This window comes from Sphaeramia orbicularis, chromosome 16, assembly GCF_902148855.1.
Source record: "Sphaeramia orbicularis chromosome 16, fSphaOr1.1, whole genome shotgun sequence".
Lineage (NCBI taxonomy): Eukaryota > Metazoa > Chordata > Actinopteri > Kurtiformes > Apogonidae > Sphaeramia > Sphaeramia orbicularis.
Genome location: NC_043972.1, coordinates 33,210,914 through 33,236,155, shown reverse-complemented (window position 1 = coordinate 33,236,155; position 25,242 = coordinate 33,210,914). Strand labels below are relative to the sequence as shown.

Genomic DNA, 25,242 nt, shown 5'->3' with positions numbered 1-25,242 from the left:
TGTTACAACATTTTGGAGCTAAACCAGTGATCAGATTATGTGCATATAAATTTACTTACATTTAACAGATCTTGAAATTTATAAAAAAATAAAAAAATAAAAAAAAAAGAGTGCACGTTATATAAAAGCATATCCTTTCATAGCTCAGTCTGAGTCTGATTAGACTAGAGGACAAGGAAGCATTTGTTTGTAAAAATATGAAGTAAAATTATAGAGTCAACATATCTTTTAAATACTTTAATATTAGAAATGGTGTTCTAAACAGTATATGCATTTCATATTCAGGCCTTAGGTGGTTTGATTTCCTTTCCCTCATCAATGTCTATGAGCAGAATAAGAATGAAAAAAGAAAACCTACCCCAGATAAGTGCATTATTTTCTTTTATTTAAGGAAGTTGCAGCTTTGAAATTGGTGTGATATTTGACACCTCTCTCACAGACACACACAGTAACACATTAAAGTACAGTTACTCCTCTGGTGTGATGTGTCACACAGAAAGTTATAAGTTAACGAACATTTTACACACATTTACATCAGCACAATAACCAGCATTTATGATCTAAAATACTGCCACTTTTTCCACAAAACTGGCTTTGGAAAAGGAAACGTAAGGGATAACGTTCTAAACAAGCTTAATAACTGACATATCAGCATCATAAATAGTCTCTGAACAGGAGAAAGAGAAAAAAAATTACATTTCAGCACAGATAAAACAGCAAGTGAACCGACAAACATATTGAGAAAGATTAGAAATAAATAATAAGTGGTTCAGTCATTCAGCCCATACTTTTGGTCACATTCTAAGAGCACATGAATGCAGTCACCAGAACACAGATGTCCAATGACAGGTGTTAAACACAGTTTGCAAACCTGTTGTGCTGAATGCTACATATAATTTCCTGTTTCTTTTAGAGGTGCAACATACCCCTACACTTTCAGTGGTTTACAAAGATACATTCATGACATGATATTCTTTGCTCCCCATCATGAAGACTCAGTTTTACATGTCCAGTGAAGGAGGTCAGCAGGTCTGCCAACAGTAAATAAGAGACGGATCATTCTATTGATTTTGAAAATGAATTATCAGTGAAAGCTTTCAGTCCCTGTTCCTTTATTCATCAGCAATGTTTCTAAATTGCAACATTTTGTCATATCTACTGTATGTGGCAACATAAGGAAGGCCCAAGGTTGAAGCAACCAGCATGTGGCCAGAGTTAGGCAACTAAAGAACTTGGTGAAAGAAACTGTTGTACAGGGAAATGTTAACTGCAGATCACTTACATGATGTGAAATTCACAAACCATACGCTTGTTCTGCGCCATGATCTTCACACTTTTTGCTTATGAAGTTGCTTTATTTAAGGTACATCGCTGCATTCTATACTGTTTTCAAACTGAGTTAACCAATGCTTCTATATACACAGGAATTTATTAACCCATAAAGACCCAGTGCTACTTTTGTGGCCATTCCAAATTGAATTGTTCTCTGTATTGAACCTTTTTTAAGTGATTTATCATCCTTTATTGGAATATTATCCTCTGTATTTTGGGGTTTTTCAGTAAAAATCTGTTTTTTTCCGATATTTAATTCACTGATCATGTAAATATTCAATAAAGTTCAGATTAAAATTGATGATTATTATGTCAGAAACAGACAAAACTGAGGAAAAAGTGACTTTTTCTGTAAAATAAATCATTAACTGAACATAAAACAAGTGTGTCCATCCACTGTCATTTATTAAACTCGATGGGTTTTACTGGTGAATCAATGTTGTTGAAGGTGACGGTGTTTCCATGTTTACTACGGAGCCTCTGAACACCTAAATGAGTCATATCTGATGATCATGAAAAGATGACAAAACTGCACTTTACACCAATTATTTACATGTACTGACAGGATTAGAGGATCAACAAGTGTTAAACATTTTAAATGACTAGATAATCTGGGTTTTGGGTATTTATAGGTTAAGTATCTGTAAAAAAATATTCAGTGTATTGTTAAAGCAAAACTGATTCTACCAGCCTAGAAAGTGGATTGGTCTTGTCTACACCTACTTAAGAGTTGAGATACTAATAAATGTTTCCAGATGTTCTAAAAAAAATCTTGTCTTTTGCTTCTTGACATCTGTCATGTTGTCCTTCTTTTAGGTTTGATTCGTACAGTACATTGAGCTGTTTGAGTGATGCTGACATGTATTCTGCAACACACAATGGCATTAGCACTCATACTATATAATACAGAAAGACAGATGATACAGTATTATGTCCATAAATGTAAGATGTAACTTCTCTGCTACTGTGTGTAATCCACATTTGCATATATGTTGTCTGCATGGGCCACACTTTGATCCATCTGACCTGGATTAACCTGCAACAACAATCACTGTGTTAAAGACTTAAAAGACTCGTCAACTATGACCTACCCTCATGTGAGTGCATGTATCGTACCTCAAGGTTGATGTACACCGGGTCATCAATGACCTTCTGTTCAGGGAGTTCTTTATTGTCTTGTTTTTTGAAAGATGTTTCTCTGTAATGACAAAAAACAAACCTTTTGGATCAAATTTTGACAAAAAGGTAAAACAACATTTAGAATCAAATGAGTCTTTCGCATTATCTTAATGTGTATGGTATTAAACCCTTAAAGACATAGAATTGATTTTTTTTTTTTTTTGGTGATTTCTGAAGGATTTTTTCTTTTTTTTTTTCTTTTTTTTTTTTTTTTTGTCCAGAATTATCTTCTGCATTCATGTTTGCTGCAAATCAGTATTTGGTCTTTGCACTTTTTCATTTTTTTGCGCTTGTATTGCCATGCCAGTTTGGAGAATGGTTAATGATTATCTTATTGGGTCTTTGTTTGTTTGGTTTTTGTTTTACAATAAGACTAAAGTATTGAATTGAAGTGATTTTTTTAGTTTTCAGCAACACTGCATTTTCCTATATTTAACCCTTTCATGCACGAATTATGAGAACCTTAATCAAAATTTTTCCTGAGTGTTTTTATTCCTCTTTAGACATGAAAAAAACAATGTGATTTAAAAATTTCTTCTAAAAAAAAAAAAAAAAAAAAAAAAAAAAAAAACATAAAAAAACAATAATGAAAAAAAAAATTTCTTATGAACCTATTTTTCATGAAGTTGCAAAAATGTCCACTCAACTGGATACCATGTGTTTAATTTTTGACACACAGAAACTTGTATTTACTGATAAATTGTATGAAAACTATGGGGAGGGTTTATGATTCTGGGGGTTTATGCTCAGGAGAGATCTACATAATCTTACCAATTCATGTCAGAAAAGATATGTAATGTCTTAAAACTTTAATAAAGATATGCGTAAAAAAACAAAACAAAACAAAACAAAAAACGAAAAGAACAAAATCCATGAATATACAAGAGAACAACTGTAGAATAGCTGTCCACCGTAGTGACCACTATGCATGAAAGGGTTAATTTGCTGACCATGTATATGTTTATAAAAGCTCAGAGTAAATTCAAAGGTTATTATGTCAAAACTGAGAAAATTGAGGAAAAGTGAGTTTTTCAGCAAAATGTGTTATTAACGGAACATAAAAACAAGTGTCTACAGCCACCATTATTTGTCAAACTACATGGGTTTGCTGAGAAACTGCATTTTACCTGAATTATTTCAATGTATTGATAAGATTAGTGGTCCAAAAGTTATTAAACATTATATACCAGCAGATGTTTTTGTTTGTTTGGATGTTTAGGCCTTTGAGGGTTAAAATACTGCATCAGGAAACTAACCTTTTGGCTGGGGTTGATGAAACTTTAAAATTGACGTAGTAGCTGGATTCCCGTCTGCTAAGAGACCTGTGAAAAAGGTTATAGCTGTTAGACTCATACATGCCATGTCATGTCAACACAACACTTACGAACACAAAGAATTTAGGCTCAAACATAAAAATGAAATCTATTTACTGTCTGCCCTACACATGGTTTACAAGTCAATTAAACATGACCTCACCTGTGTTTTTTGAAACAGACAGTTCCAGTAGCAACAATAATGATCAGAGCTGCAGCAAGTGGCACGAAGATAGCAATATACATCACTATATTATTAGCTGTGGAGAAAATAAATAACAGATTTTGGGAAATTTTATATTAGTTTTATATTAGTTGAAAACTGTCCTTTGGAAACACTTTGGGGAGATTAAACTCACACTGTTCACTTGGTTTGGGGGGTGCTGTAACAAGTGGAATATCTGCAAAAAAAAAAAAAAAAAAGTTAAGGAGCTGTTATTTATTACAACTCTGTTATTTCATATATGAGTTAGATAATACAAATTTAAAGGACATACCTTGATCAATAATGACTGGTGGCACACCTGGTTATAGAAAACAAACATATTAAGAATTAGTTAAAATCCTTGTGATCAAACTTTTATATGTAAGATGTAATAAAAAGAAATCCTCACCAGACACTGAAATGGAGACATAATCTTCGACGAAACTGTAGTTATCAGCTACTGCAACTCTCAAATAGATCTTTGGTTCATTTTCTGTGATGTTTTGGATCTTGAGGGAACAGTTTCCTTCCTTTACATTTCCAATGAGCTTAGTCCTATGTCTGTACTTCTCAATAATATACGTCTCATTTGGATGAAAAATGAATGGACGTTTGTCCACATCGTTGATAGTGATTTTCTCTTTAGAAAATTTTTTCCAGAAAATCTGAACATTGTCACTGTGGTATTTTGGAGGATAGGAAAAAGTACACAGTATATTCACATCTGAGCCTGATGTGACATTAAAGTGTTTAGTGACACTGATATTCCAGGTGTGACCTGTGTAAAGAGAAATCCAAAAATTGTTTAGTTATTAATGTACAGGACATTTGAGATGAAATGCAAAACAAGCACATAAACTCACCTTTTGAGATAAAGGTCAGGAGCAGTATCAGACTTAGCTCAATCAGGAAACCCATCTGATCCAAGAAAGATGATCTGAGGTTAGTCCTCCAGTGCAGTCCTGGGATCTCACACTGTAGGAAGCCCAGTTTCACAGCAAGTTGTTCCTTTAATCGTCTTCTGTAAAGTATATACTCACTGTGAAAATGACCCACCAGAGGTAAGTGCTGTGTTGTGCTTTGTCAACATGTCTTAGATCTTGCTATGTGATTCTTGGGTGTGTTTCCTGTTACTTGGTAGTGACTTCATAAAAAAAAAAAAAAAGGAAGTCAAGACCACACTTTATATTTTTCGCTTGAGTTTCAAAGGCAAAAGTTATTTGTATGCAACAACAGTCTTGAGAATGAATAGTAATGCTGTTCCCATGGCCTGTGTGAGAATAGAAGCTGAATAAAAATAGAAAAGACAGACTATTTTATACTTTATCCCTCAGTTTACTATTTAAGTTACATTTCTGAAGGCCAAAAACTGGATTCAGCTGTTCGTATATTTAGTGATATATAGCTTCCATTTGCACAGACCTATCTAAGTAATCTGATAGAACCTGTTACCACAGTGTGGTTTGAGTCAGGTATTAAAAATTCAGCTCATTCTAGGAAGTCACATGAATTGTTGTAAGGTCGGATGATGCCCAATCAAACCACTAGGTGGAGTGAGATCTTTCCCTAGTGAAATCCACTATGTGAAAGTAGGACTGAACTCCAGACTCCACCTGGAATGCGGGCCTTAACTCAGACCTCAAGGTGCGGTCATATGACTCCCAGCTGGTTGAATCAGAGTCAACACAGTTAGAAGCACTTCTGTGGAATTAATTCATGTACTTTTGTAGCCTTGGAGTCAACTCTGCTGGAAGAAAACAGGACTTGTTGTGCAGCTCCAGGCCACACAGTGACATGGGCTTCTGGAAAAGAGGTGTTGCTCAAAGAAGAGGATGATTGTTTGTCGCGTCTTGGGGTTCCGTGAACGCACCGCACCGGATAAGCTCCACTTACCTGTGCATACTGCAGACACGCATGGAAGATCTGAGTGAAAGAAGTCCGCGACGGTCAGCGGGAGGGGAGACGAGGTCATTGGACAGTCAGGATGCAGATGTCCAAGTCCAGAGGGGGGTGGCAGCGGTCAGCTCTCCCGCATTCTGCACCGCACGACTCACCTTACCGGGGGTCATGGACGCAGAGGGGAGGGTCGACGAGTCCAGACTGAGGATGCATGTCTTCAAAAACGGTACATCTATCTATCTATCTATCTATCTATCTATCTATCTATCTATCTATCTATCTATCTATCTATCTATCTATCTATCTATCTATCTATCTATCTATCTATCTATCTATCTATCTATCTATCTATCTATCTATCTATCTATCTATCACACAGATGGAGGATGTCACATAGAATAATAATTCAGATAATGTGCAGTTTCTCAACTTCTCATCCTCATCAGACCCATCTGGACACTTAGAGGCTCAGTAGTGAACATGGACACACTATCATCTTCAGCAACATTTATTCACCAATAAAACTCACCTAATTTGATAAATGTTTTTTTTTTTTTTTTTTTTTTTTTAATGTTCAGGTAATTGTATATTTTTGCTGAAGAATTTTATTCTTTTGTAGGACAACACATGAAAAATGGAGTTAGGAGATATTAAAAGCAGAGGAAAAATTCCTTACAAATACTTTTAGGTCTTATTTCTGGAACAGCTGGACAGAATTACTTCACATTTGGCAAAATGTTCTCTTAGACACAAGGATGAATTACATTTTGGAGACCAAAGGTGAAAATCTGTGTGACACAACAAGTCACAGGTTTTTATATGACAGAAGAATGTAAATTGTGAGGAAGGAATAGTGGAGATAGTGGAGGGAATTTTACTTACTGTATGTTTAGTTTGTATGTTATTGTGTTTTGTGCACATGAAGCTGCTCCATAAATATGCCTAGTGTGACTGATCCAGGAGTTTTGGATTACATTGCGATAATGTGTGGCTTCATGTAGCTCTCTGTATTATAGCTCTATGTTTGATTGCATCTAATTGGGTAAAATCTTCACTTGAACCCGAAGACAAACATTACATGATTACAATTTGCTTGTCTATCTATCTATCTATCTATCTATCTATCTATCTATCTATCTATCTATCTATCTATCTATCTATCTATCTATCTATCTATCTATCTATCTATCTATCTCATGATCTTATTCTTATGGGTTTAGACTGTTTCTCAAACCACACCTGACATGATTTCAAGTGTCAATGATTGACAGTGGCAAGAAACAAGTATGTGACCTCTTTTGAAATGTCCTACTTTTCTGGATTTATTGATCATAAAATGTGGTCTGATCTCTATCTAAGATGTAATACCACACAAATATTTAAAATAATTCATGTTTTTTATTGACTACAGTTATTAAACCTTCACAATACTTTTGGAAAAAATTAAATGGACCCTTGGATTTTGATAGAAAAATGACAGTGTGTGCCTGTTGTGTTCTTATCACTAGTTAGTGTTTCTATGTGTGCTAATCTGGTCTGATTTTTGTATGTCCTGTAGTGTGATGTTTGTATCAAGAAGATTACTTCTCATCTTAATAATAATAATAATAATAATAATAATAATAATAATAATAATAATAATAATAATACATTTTATTTGTATTTCGCTTTTCATGGATCTCAAAGACACTTTACATACAGCAGATAAAAAACAGAAATCAAACACATTAAAAACAGATATAAGCAGGTGCAGAAAGCAGGCATATAAATATAAAACAGTTAAACATTAAAAGCAATCTTAAATAAGTGAGTTTTTAAAAGGGATTTGAAGGTGTTGGGGTTGGAGCAATGTTGGATAATAGCTGGGAGGGAGTTCCAGAGGGTTGGGGCAGCAATAGAGAAACCTCTGCCCCCCCAGGTTTGGTACTTGGCTTTTAATGGTGGGGTGAGGAGGTGAGCAGAGGAGGACTGGAGGGTGCGGGAAGGGGCATGGGGCTGAAGTAGGTTGATGAGGTGTGTGTGTGTGGGGGGTGGTGGTGATGGAGGGCTTTGTGATCTTAAGATGTCATCCTGTATGCTAAACATAATCCTGTGTGTGAACTGTTATTGTTATCATATGTTTAATGCATGCACGAAGCACCTGGCATTGTAACTTTTGGTTTTAAAGTGTTTTCCTTTTGGATGGTTGGCAGATGTCTCCTCACACCCCGACCATGCTTGGTTGCTGTGTGAGTTCTTATCTGTGCATAAATGAGGCCTTGAGATAAAGTGTTTGTTCTTCGAGCATCTCATCTCATAGTGATGATTTTTGATCAGGAAAAACAGCCCCAAATCATGACACTCCCTCTACTGTACGTGACTGTGGGGATAATGTTTTTGTGGTTTGTCTGTGTGTGTGACTTAGATGCAGATCAGACCACATTATATGACCAACTGATGCAGAAAACTATGAATTTTCAATGATTTCATGTACTTTTGTTCAAGAATAGTTGACATACATCATTGTCAGTAACTCGTTTTTACATTGTTCCATTAACTCTGATAAACTGATTCTGAGATCACAACAGAGACACTAAAATCTGAAATAATTCCATAATTCCCTTTTAGAGATCGCAAATCTTTAACAACCCAGTGTGTAAAGACTTATTTGTTCATCATGTGTTGTTTTGTTCAGTGTGGCATGGCAGGAAAGAGCAGGTGCTGGTATTTTTGCATGAAGCACAAGCTACATAAAGTATATTATATTGCATTTTGTTAGCCTCATCACATAATTCTTTGATTAAGTCATATTTTTGGCCAAATTGTGATATCTGTGTAACTTTACTCTCCAAACACTGCTGCCTCATTTTACATCATTGGCTATGTCCTGAAAAAATATAACTGTCGCAAATATTCTATGAGGCTAATGATTTGTATTATTTTGAAAAGAAGATTTAGCCCTTGAGGATATGTTTTAAACTAAAATGTTGAACAAGAATGTTTGTAATAAGACGTGTCTACAAGCATGTAGGCTTTGCTCCAGTATGATCAGCTGTGAGGAAGGTCAAACAAAGAAGAAGTCAAGTGATGCTTGTAGAGCAGCTGACCCACAGTGGAGCTGTTCTCTGAGTCTAACATTTGACTTTGTGTTGGATCCCCTCAAGCAAAACGATGCCCAGTGTGACTTCTGGGATAAAAACAACAGATACAATTTAGAGAGTTGGCAACATTTCTGAGGAGAAGAAGAAATCACATGAGACTCAAGAACCTTAAAGGTTCATTTAATCCAGTGGTTCTCTATCTTTTTCTGTGGGGCCACCCCTTTGGTGGACGAAAAATCTCCAGGCCCCCCTCAACCCTAACCACATTGTAACAGTGGTGCAATTCTAACTTTTACTGAATGAAACATCAATATTGTAATAATATTTTTTGCTTTTCCTTGAATAATGTGTTGTGCAAATTAAAAATAACTTAGATTTTTGCTTGAATAATAGAAATAAACTCAACAAGACTGCTCCCTGAGACAATATTTTTCCAAATATAAATAAGAAATGCACAATTATCTTTCAACTATGACAATAAAGTTACTTTTTGTAGAAGAACAAAGAAATATTGGTAACAAAGATGATCATTTTAACAATATCAGTGGCTGCAATGAACCCGTTTACATTGCACATCTCAGAACATTAAAGTGCAATCTGTACAAAATGTGCAAAAACAGAAACATTGCACAGTTTTCTTTTCCAGTCAAATCTTCGTCCATTCTCCAATCCTAAAGTCTTTGTCTGGTCTAGTGATAGATCACCATGGCAGTAGATTTGTTTGTTGTATATGCATAAAATGAATCCAGGGTGCTCCAACGCTAAAACATTAAAGAAAAAAACACCCGGGAGTGATCCCATGCCCCCCCTGGCAAGCATTTGTGCCCCCCCCCCCCCACACACACACACACACACCACACACCAGTTTGACAAACACTGCTATAAAAAAAAAAAGGTACCAAAAGACTTGTTTTTGAGCAGGCCCCAGTGTCGTATATGAATGTGTTAGCTGGTGGTGGTGGTTTATTAAAATGCTGAGTTTCTTAAGGTTTTTGTGTCAAACAGGCTCAAGACAATAAATATCTATGTAGATGAACTCACACTCTGCTTAATATCACTCTGAATTTGTCATCTGTGAGCAGGAATGTAGAAACTCACCCCTCTAAGCCTCTGCCCTTTGACCTTTAAGCACATTCCATCCCTCCAATGAAAGATTAAAGGACCTGCAGTGCAAAACATTCGGCTTAAATCCTCTTATACCTCACCAAACCTTTGGGTCAGTGTGTTTCCTAAAGATTCCCACTGATGCTGAGACTTTTCTCTATAGTTATTCATGTGTTGAAGGGTTCAGGATTTGTTTTGCTCAAACTAACCTGTTGGCTTTGCATGGACCAGGACAAAAGATCACAATTTTCTATCTTTTTTTCAGGTGGTGTGTTGCCATCTGAGCGAGGCCTTGTGTGGCGGTTCTTGTTTGGGATGTACCCATGCAGCTCAACGGCTTTAGAGCGCCCTCTGCTGCAGGAGCAGTTGGTCGTACGTTACCAGGTCATGAAGAGAAAGTGGCAGCAGTTCCTTCCTTCAGCAGTGCGCATCCATCTCAACGGCACCGATGGTAAATTTCTAAGGGGACCTGAGAGCAGAAGTGGAATATGTTGGTCATTAGTGTCAAATCACCTGAAAATAAGAATAGTTTTCAGTGCCTTAGAATGAAATCTACAGGGGATAGTACTGGGATTAGCTTTTGGGTCTTTCTTGCAGAAATTTGGTGTCCCATTGAGGCTGTAGGAAGTCACATGAGGTAGTAAAAAGTACAACAAAAGGACACATGTTGGTCCATTGTGGATGAAGTAGACAGGACTAGAGAGGAGGACACAGGAGGTTTGGATTGTGTCCCAGGGGAAACTACGGATGTATCTTCATTTTTACATTTTTTCTCAGTTTTCAGTCACAGTTGAGGAGATTATTTTTGGAAAATTATCATATTTTGCGTCAAAATAGTCTCTTTTTAGACTTGAAAGCCCCGGAAAACCTCTCCCATATCCCAACAGCTCAACTCCTTCACAGATTCTACCATTTTATTCAACCACTTTCCTTGGATACGTACTGGCTCTGGAGGGGGCCTTTTTCATTTTTATATTTTTAGCAGCCACTGTAAGTTCTCCTACAGAATTGAAAGGGGAAGTATGAGGCTATGAGTATTCATTTAATTAGGGGTGGTCATGGCTCAGAAGGTAGAGCAGGTCATCCAGTAACCAAAGGGTTGGCGGATCGAATCCTGCTCTGTCATGTGCCGCTGTGTCCTTGGGCAAGACACTTCACCCACCTTGCCTCCAGTGTCACTCACACTGGTGTATGAATGCGTGTGAATGTTCGGTGGTGGTCGGAGGGGCCGTTTGGTGCGAACAGGCAGCCATGCTTCTGTCAGCCTGCCCCAGGGCAGCTGTGGCTACAAATGTAGTGTACCACCACCAGAGTGTGAATGTGAGAGCGAATGAATAATGGATCAATAATGTAAGGTGCTTTGGGTGCCTTGAAAAGCGCTATAGAAATCTAATCCATCATTATTAGTATCATTATTAGTATTAATTACATTTTGCAACCGCATAAATAAATCCCACTAGTAAATGGCACACATTATTCATAAACATGTCCGCTGAATCTTTCTGCCAAATCTGATGGTTACTTTCCCTTCTCTCCTGCCCTTCTCTCTGTTTTAATATCATCAACGCTCTTCAGCAGAGTTGGTGGCAGCAGTTGGGTACTTTAACAGGAGGCAGAATGAGGCCCAGCAACAGATCCAGGACTACAGGGAGGACGTCACGGACAGGCTGGCTTTTTTGGAGCTACAGGCACAGGTTTGATTATTAAAATACCCATCAGTATTATTCTATTTCATATATTTTCCGTTTGTATTTGTAGTCCTGTTTTTCTGTTCTGTATGCTGTAAGGCAAGGCAAGGCAAGGCAAGGCAGAGTTATTTGTATAGCACAATTCATACACAGGGCAATTCACAGTGCTTTACAAAAATGGAAAAGAGACAGGTTAAAAACACACAATTACAATTTAAACATGATCAATAAAACATAAATAATAATCAATTAAAAGAAAGTAAAAGGTCAGAGTGCAGATAGAACTCTTTCAGTTGTTCTATGCACAGTTGAACAGAGCTGTTTTCAGCCTGGACTTAAACATTGTCACAGTAGAGGCCTGTGTCACATCATCAGGAAGACTGTTCCAGAGTTTAGCTGCATAGAACTGAAACGTAGCTTCACCCTGTTTAGTCCTGACCAGCAAAAGACCAGTCCCTGAGGTTCTCAGGGTCCGAGATGGTTCATGTGGGACCAGCATGTCACAGATGTACTTTGGTGTATGTATGCTTCAGCTCTGTGTTTTGGATTGAGAAATGTCTTTTGTTATAAGCTGTGTGTTTAGTAGGTGTGTATGTGTGACCTGCAGAAACAGCTAATACATTGGTGTATTTACCAGAGGAATGATGCTCTAAGTGCTGATGCTATTCCGAGTATTTTTTTACAGTGTGTTCAATGCACTTTTCTAATATTAACACTGACAGCACAGATAGCAGTGGTCATTTATATTCTCTATGTATTTGTTGTCAGATATTGTTTGAGCGGATTACATTTAACCGAGAGGAGCTGCGGGAAGCCACACGAATCATTGACAAAGATGTGCCAAGAACAAACAGAGACCTGAGCTATTACAAGTGAGTCATTATCAGATTTCTGCTCAGTAGATACAGATAGGATTGCAGTGGTTTAACCTCTTCATTGAAGAATAATTCCAGAAAGTACAAATACAAAAACAGACAGACTTTTTTGACCCTGTGAATACATACTTGTCTGATGAGCACATTATGAATCTCATGTAAATATCTACCAGGGACAAGATATATGCAATATTAAGTTGAGTATATAATAAAAACAGTAAAACATTTTGTGTAACTGTTCAAAAATATCTAACAGTCACTATTACCATAAAAGTTAATCTGTTCTCAGTTTGTATGAAATCCAGTCATGCTTTCAAAGTCAGGGTTAAAGGTAGGGTAGGAGATCCTGGAAAAACGGTTTGAGCAAGTTACGTTTTGAAAATACACAATTCAAAAGTCCAAACCCCTTTCTTCAGAATTCCCCCCAAAGTCACGCCTCCATTGTATTGATTGTACCGGCAGAGAGGGGAGGGGCAAATGGCAGTTGAATTTGATAGACATATCACCATTCAATCATTTTGACGGGCCGGTTAAAATGATTGGATGGTGTTTAATCTCATAACCGTATGACACTTTTGTTAAATTATGAGTTGTTGTTTTTATAACTACAATTTTGTTCTCATGAAATTATGATTCTTTTTGTATTTGACTTTATTCTCATAAAATTACGGGTTTTATATTGATGTTTTATGACTTTATTCTCTTAGTGACAAGTGTTTTTATTTTCTTATGTGGCCCTAATACGCCGTTGTAGCTTAATGCTTGAGTACCCCCGTATTGGAAAAACTAGGTTAGCCTTAGTTTAAGTTAGTTTGCTAATCATGTAGAGTATAAGGTTCACAATCACAAAATGAAGACAAAAACCATGAAAGATCTGATCATGAAACCAAGAGCTTTACTAAGAAGTAAAATTTGCCAAAACAACATATAATTTAAAGTATGATTTTACCCAAAAATACAGTATAAATTAATGTTACCCAACACGAAATGGGAACCGCAAATCTAGGTTTGGTTGCCTGGATTTGTGGATCCATCTACTTCTCTTTTCTTTGTCTTTCGGTGCCTGTAAAACGATAGCACCGACTGCTTTTCAAACCTCTTCGTACAATCAATCGCACAAAAGCTCTTCCCCATTTTCTGTTAAATATTGTTCTTAAGTTTAGACAGTATTGAAGCCAATGCTGCCACTCATCTCCCTCTTTCTGCCACTCAGTGGGCGTAGCCGCGGTGACTTCCACTATCTGTGGCGTCATGTGCATACCCTCTATAAAAACCCGGGTGAAAACACTTACTGATGACCAGTAGTCATCATGCCACGCTTAAGTCCAAATCAACATGTGCAGACCATTGGCATGCAGCCTGCAGGACAGACAGCTGTAGCACTTTTGAGCTCACTACAGCTCTATATCAAGGCTAAATAGACATCACAGACAGACCGGCAGCACCAGAGACTGACCTCACAATGGCCACGTGTTACAACTCATATTCAGGATGACTCCATCCACCTGGCAGCTGAGACTCACACTGGAAATACTCTGCTTGGTGCCAGTGGTGGTCATACACAATACCAGCTGTGACATTGTTTTGCATTTTCACATCTAAAATTACATGATAATTACAGCCATTATATGTCTGGAAACGGTCTTGATTTGTGTTTATTTATCCATTACTCTACAAACATTTTCACAAAGCTCTATTTTTTGATGCTCATTGTCTACAAGTCAACAATTTCTGGTTGAATAATGCCTTTTCAATGCCATTTAGTATCAAATAAGCGTACATTAGAAAGCCCAACTTGAAGAGGTGTTTAAAGGCTGTTATCACTGCAGCTTTGGAAATAATTATTAGACCATTGTGACTAAGGTGAACATAAGTCATAAATGTGTCTTGTAAATCCAACAGGCTTTGCAAATGTCAAATATAAAGTTGTCAAAACACACATAAAATGCTTGCAAATGTTAAAATGTTGCTTCACAAATTTGCCAAAGAAATAAATTTAAAAATAAAAGCAACATAATTTCCAATTTTTTTCAGCAACAAGTAGCGCATGAATTAAGAACATCTGATGTTGAAAAGCCTTCTGGGCACTACAAATATTTAAGGAGGTAGTATTAGTAGTAGTAATAGTAGTAGTAGTAGTAGTAGTAGTAGTGTATTCAGTTGTTAATTACTTTAAACAACAAACAAAAACAACATAGCCATTGTTTCATATACAATGTGACTGAAAGGGTTTAGGCTGAAGTAAAGACTTATGTTGCCTAGTCCTATTTACAATTAACACAATGTTTCCACAAGAAAACAAACATAAAAAAAAAAAAAAATTCAATGCTTTTTTTCATTGCTAAATATACAACAGAAGAGAATACATATTTAATTTTAATTCAGGTAAATCATGTCCTTATCTCAACTACCAATATTGATCCTAGTCTTTTAAACAAGTATTTTCTTTAGTCAATCCTGAGCTCTATATTTTTGAAAAGGTCATGCTAAAGAGCTGTTATATGGAATTTCTAATAATTAATCACAGCATTATATAATGAATTATTACTGACTACTGGACCAACTTGCTAAAGAAAACAAATTTAAAGAAAGTGTAATAGCATTGTTCCTTGTCAAGTGAATACTGTACAAGGGCAGTAATAAATATTATTTTGTGTCAATAAATTATGCTTTAAACTGATGCACCACCTTGCAGTACCCTCTTTAATACACATCAACATATCTGCAGTTTTAGAGTTAATTCTGGTGAATTTGGTCATTAAAATAATGTTTGTATCTGCAGGGGCCAAGGTTCAGGCAACCTGTTGGTGTTGAGAGATATCCTCATCACTTATGCTGCTTTTCATCCAGGTAAATGTTGTCAATGAGCCTGTGTCAGGGTTTATTGACATTAGATGGTGGTGTTGAGTCTTTGAGTAATTTTTATTGTAATCCAGAGGTCAGTTACGCCCAGGGAATGAATGATCTGTGCAGCCGGTTCCTAGAGGTTCTGGACTGTGAGGTGGACACTTTCTGGAGCTTCTCCAGCTACATGGAGAAGTTTTCCAAGGACTTCAGGGCTGATGGTCTGCACAGAAAAATAGGTAAGGCAACAGATATATTTAATGAAAATTCCATTTGTTTCCCTTTGTGTTCAAAACAAACAGGTGAGACCTCTAGTGGTAGAATTATAATATTGCAAATTCCTCTTCAGAATAACAAATGCCAATGCCTAAATGTAATGATTTATCTTTCTAAAGTGCAGGGAGTTTGTGTACATGTTTGTCTTTGGCCATTGTTTTCATTTGTTTTTGTAATTTATATAAAAAACTGTAGTATTTGACAACAAAAACAAGCACTAACACAGTGTCAAATCAGTTTCTTAAGCATGAAAAAAGAGGTGTTGAATGTCTTTCAGAGTTGGAGGCGGCTCTTTTGAAGGAACTAGACCCCCAGCTCTATTCCCATCTAATGACAGATAATATGGAGAGTTTTACCTTCTGCCACAGGTAAACATGAGTAGCACTGTACCGTCATGTGTTTTTATCCCCTGTATGGACAAGATGAATGTATATATGTGATATAATTTTGGATACATGTGGGTTTCCCTCCTTTAAGATGGCTGCTGCTGGGCTTCCAGAGGGAGTTCGAACACAGTGACGCACTACGTTTGTTTGAGATCCTGAGCTGTGACCACCTAGAGCTAGTTTCCCAACAAGTAGACAAAGCCCGTTATCAAGAAAGGCTGGCAAGAAAATTCAGCTCAGGTGAATCCAGAAGTAAAAGTGTCAGAATAAATAAAACTTCATCCACGTTTGTTTAAATGTCTTACATCTATGTTGATGTGTTTTTCTTGTGTTGCTTACAGATGACAGTTCAGAGTCAGAACTGCAAACCGTCAACCCTGATTTCACGTTTGAGCTTTTCATCTGTGCAGCCATTTTATTAGAAAACAGAATGTCTCTGCTGAGTTGCCAGGACGATGTGCAGCTCATCCATTTTGCAAGCAGGTGTGTGTTGGTCTGCTTAGATTGTGCATGTTTGAATCCATGTAAATGTGCTGATTAATGCTTTGTCCTTATGTGCAGCCTTCAGGGAACTCTGGACCTGAACAGCACATTGAAGAAAGCAGAGCACCTGTTCTACAACTACTGCAAGCGCTGTGCTTGGGATTATATGAACAGGCTTTATAGACAGAACACGACCAAAGAATATGACTTATTATATCAGCTCCGTAGTTTATTTTTTTAAAATGATAGCTGCTATTTAAACATTTTGTAACTGTAATCTGAAACAAGGGACACATAATCCCTATTTGAGTTTAATGGCACATCCTTTTAGACTTTTTTATTTGAGGGAAACACTAATGTATGGATGGCTACTCCTCAGTAATTGCTGGTTATATAAAAATGAATGTATAGTATTTATTGTTTGATAGTAGATGAAAAAGTGAATAATTTCCTTTTTTCAACTGAACTGCAGAGACTGACAATGCCTTGTTACCTCAGAGCCACACCTTTTTTTATATGTTATGCAATACTTAACTGCTAGAGGAAAACAACTACTTGTACTTGACAAATGCGTGTGAATACTAAGATCTGGTGTGTCGCAACAGGTGGTGTTTGTAACGAACTGCAGTTATTTTTAATGTCAGATGGCTTCTGTGTCAGAGAGGCCTGTGTAACAAGAATAGATATGCACTTTGTGAGAACTGGTTGAGGGACCATGTGCTAAGACACTGCACTGCACAACTATGTATTAAATAAAGAATAAAACACCTACACAGTTTAAAAATAAATAAATAAATAAATAAATATATTAATGTCATTTGCTTGGTTTACTTAAAATTATCCCCAAATAACTATTAAATATTACTCCAGGAGTCAATATGTACTCTGAAACCAAGATTGAAGCACATGCTCAGAGAAATTTTAAAGACGTTTTATTTGTTATAGTGTGTACTCTTCAGTATAAACTTCCAACAGGGACAATTCCACACAACTATAAAAACACAAATATAGTTATGATACAAAATTAAAGTTTTGATATTTTAGACAATGCTTTTTAATACCAAAATACATTCATTCATTCATATTCATCAGTTTAATACAAATAAATAATCCAAGATTTATTGTTCTTGTTCATAAAATCAAGCTTAGTACCAGTTTAATAAAAACAAATTCACATTTTTGTGCTTTTACATTTCAGACTAAAGATAGTGGTGTCAAGTGTCGTTTTCCTACTGAATTCCAGTTCATGAAATATCTCCAATATAAAATACATATGGAACATCAGTTAATTAATTATGTATTAAGTTCTTTAAGCATATAAACATATAGTGCCTTCATTTCTCACCACAACAGGAAGTGGTGATCATGCACTGTTGAATTTGCATCAAATCATTTGTATTATAGAGGTTCAGGTGCTATAAAAGTTGTTTTTTTGCTCAAGAACAAGTTGTGTTTAAGAATCCAGCAGTCAGTGAGCAGAAACGTGGGCCTAGATTTTTTCCTGGTAAAGTCACCTGACACCATGAGGGTCTCCCTGTTTCTATATACACTGGGGAGCAGAGACACTCGTCCTCTTATTTCGCCTACCAGGAGAGGGGAAGGAGAGCTGGAGAGGAGCTCAGGCGCTGTTGTTGTGTGCTCGCTGAACATATAGCACCACTTAAACTCAGTAAAGTCTCAAGTCTTGAACATCTGACAGCTCAAGGTAACCCCTTCTGTGAGAAGCATTGCACTCGGCCTGGCTTCGTAGTCTGTCTTGCTTGTTGCTTTGAAAACCTAACCATGAAGTCAAAATACGTGAGAAATGCATGAAGGGCTTGACCAGAATTTCAAAGAAAAACCACAGAGGTTAATGCAATATATGTCAGCAACCACAGTGCTTTATTTATAATTTAACCGATTTATTTTCATGTTGCAACATGTCAGTTGGCTGTTGCCTCTGCTTCACAAATTAGAAGACTAGTGATTTATGTCAAATAGATCATAAATCTATGACTGAATTTAATGCAAACCTTGTTCACAAGGTCAACATGTTTTCACACTGCATAAGACATGTTTTTAAAGTGAGGTTAGAACAGTGAAGTAACATTGCCATGTCAGCATTTTCAGTTTTGTTACACAACAGCGTAACAAGATAACTCAATAAGCTGTTCTAGTTTCAATAGTTGAGACATGGCATGGAACAAAATTCCCCTGGAAAACCAATAAAAGAGAGAATAGAAAATCTACTATCTGTTTAGTGTGTGTTTTTGGATTTCCTCTGCTTTAAGAGTTTTACTCTCTGCTTCAGTCTGCTACTTTTGTCAAAGCACAGCCCCAAATTATGTGGCAACAACAGGCTTTTGTTGACTTCTCTGCTAATCAAATACATAACCTTCTTCAAAACTCTGGTTTTGTGTATACTGTCTGGTAAGCCTGTTTTTTTAATAAGAACCGTGCATTTTGGCCATTAGTCATTGATAAAGGATCCTTGCTTCTATAGCAGCCTTCCATTCATTGCCCTGTAGGTACGTTGATACTTATAATAGTAACTGCAAGCTATTTGGAGCCAGCTGTCGGAAAATAGACACACTGATCACTGTTCCCGTGTCAGTAAATCACATTTCACCAGCCTGACTCTGACACTAGTTATGTTGCTAAGGGAGCAGAGGGAGAGGAGCAGAGAAGACAGAAGGGCAATGTGACATGCTGGTACTCCAGTCATTTGGCTTTAAGTGTCAGGAAATGTGTAAAGCCACTATGCTATGGGGACACCTAACCCCCACCTGAACCTCACGTGGCTATACATTTCATCTTACATAAATAACACTTGGTACAGGGGACTCTCCATTCACAGACGTCAACTTGTCTAAGAAACATACATGTGCAAATGGATCATGTGAAAAGTAATAAAATATCAAATCTCTGTCAAATTACATTAAAGCCAATCTTTGCAACCCTTTTCACAATAATGACATTTACACACATAACATGTTATGTGTGTGCACACAGACAATGTTTTTATTGTTTTTATTCCAGATGTCTAAAGGACCAGCAGTGGGAATTGATCTGGGCACCACATATTCCTGTGTGGGCATATTCCAGCATGGCAAAGTGGAGATTATTGCCAACGACCAAGGAAACAGGACAACACCCAGCTATGTGGCCTTCACAGACTCTGAGAGACTGATTGGTGATGCTGCTAAAAATCAGGTTGCCATGAACCCCACCAACACTGTGTTTGGTAAGGCCAACAGTTCAGTCAGTAGTGAAAACAAATACCTCTCAACTATGTTCACATTTACTGTATATGAATTTAACATGACTGTTTGTGTTATGTTTTAGATGCTAAGCGACTGATTGGTCGTAAATTTGACGACCCAGTGGTGCAGTCAGACATGAAGCACTGGCCCTTCAAGGTTGTCAATGAGTCAACAAAACCCAAGGTGGAGGTTGAATACAAGGGAGAAGTGAAGACTTTCTACGCTGAGGAGATTTCCTCAATGGTCCTCACCAAAATGAAGGAGATCTCTGAGGCTTATCTTGGCAAGGTAATCCCAGTAAATGTTATAGATATATTGTAGCAGCCAGGAAAAGGTGAAAAGTTGTACAGTAATGGATTACGTTTTCTGGTACATTCCCCAAAAAATTAGACAGCTTATCTCAGATGTGTCTGAATCTAACACCTTCCTGTCTTTACAGCCTGTGAACAATGCTGTTATCACAGTTCCTGCTTACTTCAATGACTCCCAGCGTCAAGCAACCAAAGATGCTGGGACCATTTCTGGGCTTAATGTGCTGCGCATCATCAATGAACCCACTGCTGCAGCCATTGCCTACGGCCTGGACAAAAAGGTGAGTCTGGCTGCTGAAATCTAAACCTGTCTCCCCAAACCTGATTTGTATAGTTGTAGTAATTATTATATGTCCTTCAGGTTGGCGGTGAACGTAACGTCCTCATTTTTGACCTTGGGGGTGGCACTTTTGATGTGTCAATCCTCACCATTGAAGATGGCATCTTTGAGGTCAAGTCCACAGCTGGTGACACTCACCTGGGTGGTGAGGACTTTGATAACCGCATGGTTAACCACTTTATAGCTGAGTTCAAGCGCAAATTCAAGAAGGAAATAAACAACAACAAGCGAGCTGTGCGTCGTCTCCGCACAGCTTGTGAGCGTGCCAAGCGAACCCTCTCTAGCAGCACCCAGGCCAGCATTGAGATCGATTCCCTCTTTGAAGGCATAGACTTCTACACCTCCATCACCAGAGCCCGTTTTGAAGAGCTCAATGCAGATCTTTTCCGTGGAACCCTTGAGCCTGTGGAGAAGTCCTTGAGAGATGCTAAAATGGACAAGAGCCAAATCCATGATATTGTCTTGGTTGGGGGCTCCACACGAATCCCCAAGATTCAAAAGCTGCTGCAGGACTTCTTCAATGGCCGTGACCTCAATAAGAGCATCAACCCTGATGAGGCTGTGGCCTATGGTGCAGGTAGGGTTTCAGATTTACACTGGTTTTGGACATTTCAGTTTTCATTTATGTTCAACACACAAGATATTTTGACTCATCATGGACATTGTTGGACGTTTTGGGATCTCTTTACAGCTGTACAAGCTGCCATCTTGGCTGGTGATAAGTCTGAGAATGTACAGGACCTGCTCCTGCTGGATGTCACCCCTCTGTCCCTGGGAATTGAGACTGCTGGAGGAGTAATGACTGTTCTTATCAAGAGGAACACCACCATCCCCACCAAGCAAACCCAGACTTTTACCACCTATTCAGACAACCAGCCTGGTGTGCTTATTCAGGTAGAACAACTTCATATGTCTTTCCTGACAGATTATAGTTAAAACAATATCTCCTGAATGCATTGACTTGTAAGAATTTGATTTGAGTATTTTTTTCCAGGTCTATGAAGGTGAGAGAGCCATGACCAAAGATAATAATATACTTGGAAAGTTTGAGCTGACTGGTATTCCACCTGCTCCCAGAGGGGTCCCTCAGATTGAGGTGACCTTTGACATTGATGCCAACGGCATTCTTAATGTGTCTGCAGTCGACAAAAGTACTGGAAAAGAAAACAAGATCACCATCACTAATGATAAAGGTGCATGTTTTTATAAATTCCACAAAAATAGACAAAATGAATGAATAAATATTGCACAGGAGTTATAATGCTTTGGACTGTGCGTAACCCTCCCATAGGACGACTGAGCAAGGAGGACATTGAGCGCATGGTGCAGGAGGCCGAGCAGTTCAAGTCTGAGGATGATGCCCAGAGGGACAAAGTCACAGCCAAGAACTCCCTCGAGTCTTTAGCCTTCAACATGAAAAGCACTGTGGAGGATGAGAAACTGCAGGACAAGATCAGCCCTGAAGACAAGAAGACCATTGTGGACAAGTGTAATGAAGTCATTGCCTGGCTGGACAGGAACCAGGTAAAAATCCAAAGAGTGATCCACAGCTCATGACAAGCAGCAAAAGTCTCATGTTGGCAGCTGTTCTGAGATATGTTTGGTATTCATATTTTATACTTAATGTGAAGAAATCACCCTATGTTTCTTTCACATCATTTTATAAGTAGTCAAACCACCATACGCATAATAATCTACCATGTATTTTCTCTGTTTCACAGACGGCGGAGAAGGATGAGTATGATCACCAACAGAAAGAACTGGAGAAGGTGTGCAACCCCATCATTTCCAAGCTGTACCAGGGAGGAATGCCTGGAGGGATGCCAGGAGGAATGCCAGGAGGAATGCCTGGTGGCTTCCCTGGTGGAGCTGGAGGTGGCTCCTCCTCTGGTCCAACCATCGAGGAGGTGGACTAAATTCTCCATCTACTGTGTTTATTCTAATAAACAAACTGACATCAGTTGACGTTGTTTCTATATTATTGGTCCAAAACACCCATCACACATATTAATATTTAATAGCCAAAACAAATAAATCACAATCCACAAAACTTCAGTATTTAAAATCTGTCATCTCCATTATTTACCTCTTTGTGACATACACCATGTCTTTACTCTGTGATAATAAAACTTTACAACAGGACAGATCACTAACAGGAGTTGGATTTGCAGTAAAAAAGTGGTGTGGTTTTCGGCATTTGTAAATAACTAGCACGTTGTATTAATATCAATTTACAATTCAACTTCAATTCAGTTTTATTTGTAGTGCCCTATATCACAACAATATCTAGGAACTGAAGTTAGTAAATGTGTCCTTCCTCTGTTAAGCTTCATTTCCCATCATGCAACGTGGTACTGCACTTCTGGTCAACCGAGCAACGTGATTGTAAGGTTATTGTTTTCCAAAATTACTAATATCTCCTAAAATATTGGTCCTATCAACTTGCTGAGATATTTAATGTGGAGATGGGGCTATTCCTCAACTGTAGGTACCAAATTGGCCAGTTAAAAACATCTGAATTTCTCAGAATTGTGCAGATACACACACACCCACCCACACACACACACACACACACACACACACACACACTCAAAAAAATGAAATGTCACTGTTGTATTAAATCAAGTCTCTTGCATTGTCTGAAAGTGAAAGTCTGCAAAGTCATGTGTACATGGGGATTCTAAGTTGTGTTAACGCAGCTGTGTTACCTACAATGGACAGCCCTTGAGAAAAAAAGTGCTTATCCCCTAGGAATGGCTTTGGAGACCCCATGCAACCTTAGACCCTGTGGGGGCTGCCCCTCCCACACACACTGATTATGAAGCTATCAGCTGGGGCGTGGCCTCAGATCCCTGCCCTGGCCGGAACCAAGAGGAGGAGACCTTTACTTTTGGTTGTTACCTCTGCCAGGAGGTGTTGTGATCACTTTGCTTTGTGTGTTTGCGTGTTTGTTTGTTTGTTTGTTTGTTTGTTTGTTTGTTTGTTTGTTTGTTAGCAAGATAACTCAAAAAGTTATGGACAGAGTTTCATGAAATTTTCAGGAAATGTTGATACTGGCACAAGGAAGAAATGATTACATTTTGGTGGTGACCAGGTGGGGGTCAGATGTGCTTTTATCATACGAACCCTCACAGACCTTGAGGTCCTCTGGCACCAGCCTTTTACTTGTTCCAAAAGCTAACACAAAAACTCATGGCGAGGCAGCTTTTCAACATTATGCTCCTCGCCTATGGAACAGCTTGCCAGGGAACCTCAGGGCCGCAGAGAATGTAGAAATTTTTAAAACCAGGCTCAAGACCCACCTCTTTAATTTGGCTTTTAACTGACGCCTCTGTTTTATCCATTTGATGTTTTATAGTTATATTTTTATATATATGTCTCATATTCAGATTCTTTTAACCAATGCTTCTGTTTTATCATTTTAATGTTTAATATTTATATTATATTTATGTATATGTTTTACATTTAGATTCTTTTAATCAATGCTTTGTATCTTTTTAATGCTTCTTATGTATATTCTCCAGTGTTTCATCAGAGGGAGTGCTCCCCGCCGGGGGGCAGGTGTGGACTCTGGTAGCTGTGGCGCCGTCCTTCACAGGGGTCTGCTCCATCTGGTATATGTAAAGCACTTTGTGCTACATCCTCAATGTATGAAAAGTGCTATATAAATAAAGACTGATTGATTAACAAAGGGTGACACAGTGGTGCAGTGGATAGCACTTGTGCCTCACAGTAAGAAGGTCCTGGGTTCGATTCCAGAACCAGTCGACAGGGAGTGGGACCTTTCTGTGTGGAGTTTGCATGTTCTCCCTGTGTCTGCGTGGGCTCTCTCTGGGTATTTTGGCTCCTCCCACCATCCAAACACATGCACTGATAGGTTAATTGGTTAATCTAAATTGCCCATAGGTGCGAATGTGAGAGTGATAGTTTGTCTGTATATGTCAGCCCTGTGATGAACTGGTGAAATGTCCAGGGTGTACCTCGCCTTCTCCCGTAAGCTGGGATAGGTTCCAAGCGACCCACATGACCCTAGTGAGGATAAAGCGAGTTCAGATAATGAATGAATGAATGATTAACAAAGTTTCGTGGAACCACTTGACAAAACACTGTTAAGTAAATACAAACTAATTATTTTTTTGAGTCAGACACTTTGAGACCTTCCACTATTATGATATAGATGATAATTATATTATATAATTATATTCATATAAATAGTTTATTTCCTAAAACAATTAATTAATTAATTTCAATTCCAGTGAATTTCCCATTTCTCTTAGATATGCTTTTTTTATGACAGCAGTTGTTAATTTCTTATAAGAAGACAAATAGTGGAAGATCATTCAAATGGAATATTCTTATTTTATTACGCAAAGTTCAAATTTCATACAGTCTCTCATTTCAAAATTTATTTTCTGGTCAACCTGCCAAACACATTTTGTTGATTTGTCTTTTTCAAACCTGTTGAGCAGAGCCTGTGAACTGATTCACCTGAACCACTGCTGAACGATGTCTCTGTGCGCTGAACTTACAAATGACACATTTTAGTTACAATGAACTAAAAAGTGATGTTAGAGTTCACTCAGTATCTTTTGTTCTAATATTTAAGAGAAACTAGAATTAGAAATTGATGTAGCACTACTCGTATGCAGCTGCAAAACAAAAGGGAGTTCCCATTTTGCCTCCAC

General features: G+C 37.8%; 3 protein-coding genes across 4 annotated transcripts; 2 read left to right on the top strand and 1 right to left on the bottom strand.

Moving 5' to 3' along the window:
* Nucleotides 1-1,815: 1,815 nt before the first annotated feature.
* On the bottom strand, nt 1,816-6,001 carry LOC115435007 (uncharacterized). The gene is made up of 9 exons (XM_030157174.1): nt 5,923-6,001; nt 4,893-5,068; nt 4,439-4,807; nt 4,322-4,348; nt 4,184-4,225; nt 3,988-4,084; nt 3,768-3,833; nt 2,449-2,530; nt 1,816-2,368 (listed from the first exon to the last, which is right to left on the bottom strand). Exons 1-9 carry the CDS (start codon nt 5,943-5,945, stop codon nt 2,294-2,296), a joined length of 957 nt encoding a protein of 318 aa, XP_030013034.1. The 5' UTR covers nt 5,946-6,001; the 3' UTR covers nt 1,816-2,293.
* On the top strand, nt 5,664-17,497 carry LOC115435000 (TBC1 domain family member 15). 2 transcript variants are annotated; one of them, XM_030157166.1, is made up of 10 exons: nt 5,664-6,154; nt 10,378-10,563; nt 11,691-11,806; nt 12,569-12,672; nt 15,458-15,525; nt 15,612-15,758; nt 16,073-16,163; nt 16,273-16,421; nt 16,523-16,664; nt 16,743-17,497. In XM_030157166.1, exons 1-10 carry the CDS (start codon nt 5,944-5,946, stop codon nt 16,903-16,905), a joined length of 1,377 nt encoding a protein of 458 aa, XP_030013026.1. In that variant the 5' UTR covers nt 5,664-5,943; the 3' UTR covers nt 16,906-17,497. The 2 variants fall into 2 exon arrangements, with proteins under 2 accessions (XP_030013026.1, XP_030013025.1); XM_030157165.1 differs by having other exon boundaries at nt 5,665-6,154; nt 11,688-11,806.
* A 277-nt stretch (nt 17,498-17,774) lies between these two features.
* On the top strand, nt 17,775-22,512 carry LOC115434996 (heat shock cognate 70 kDa protein-like). Its single transcript, XM_030157159.1, has 9 exons — nt 17,775-18,369; nt 19,683-19,887; nt 19,989-20,194; nt 20,346-20,498; nt 20,579-21,134; nt 21,249-21,451; nt 21,552-21,750; nt 21,849-22,081; nt 22,279-22,512. The coding sequence occupies exons 2-9, from the start codon at nt 19,683-19,685 to the stop codon at nt 22,471-22,473; spliced, it is 1,950 nt and encodes a 649-aa protein (XP_030013019.1). The 5' UTR covers nt 17,775-18,369; the 3' UTR covers nt 22,474-22,512.
* The last annotated feature ends 2,730 nt before the right edge of the window (nt 22,513-25,242 follow it).

What these genes read in the sequence shown, in the direction of transcription:
- LOC115435000 (XM_030157165.1), top strand. Translation starts at nt 5,944, where the DNA reads ATGGAAGATCTGAGTGAAAGAAGTCCGCGACGGTCAGCGGGAGGGGAG. An exon ending in CCATCTCAACGGCACCGATG is followed by an intron (nt 10,564 to 11,687) that starts GTAAATTTCTAA and finishes AACGCTCTTCAG; the next exon opens with CAGAGTTGGTGGCAGCAGTT. An exon ending in AGAGACCTGAGCTATTACAA is followed by an intron (nt 12,673 to 15,457) that starts GTGAGTCATTAT and finishes TTGTATCTGCAG; the next exon opens with GGGCCAAGGTTCAGGCAACC.
- LOC115435007 (XM_030157174.1), bottom strand. Translation starts at nt 5,945, where the DNA reads ATGCGTGTCTGCAGTATGCACAG. An exon ending in ACCAGTCATTATTGATCAAG is followed by an intron (nt 4,226 to 4,321) that starts GTATGTCCTTTA and finishes TTTTTTTTGCAG; the next exon opens with ATATTCCACTTGTTACAGCA. An exon ending in GTCTGTTTCAAAAAACACAG is followed by an intron (nt 3,834 to 3,987) that starts GTGAGGTCATGT and finishes CCTTTTTCACAG; the next exon opens with GTCTCTTAGCAGACGGGAAT.
- LOC115434996 (XM_030157159.1), top strand. Translation starts at nt 19,683, where the DNA reads ATGTCTAAAGGACCAGCAGTGGGAATTGATCTGGGCACCACATATTCC. An exon ending in CTGAGGCTTATCTTGGCAAG is followed by an intron (nt 20,195 to 20,345) that starts GTAATCCCAGTA and finishes CTGTCTTTACAG; the next exon opens with CCTGTGAACAATGCTGTTAT. An exon ending in CACCATCACTAATGATAAAG is followed by an intron (nt 21,751 to 21,848) that starts GTGCATGTTTTT and finishes ACCCTCCCATAG; the next exon opens with GACGACTGAGCAAGGAGGAC.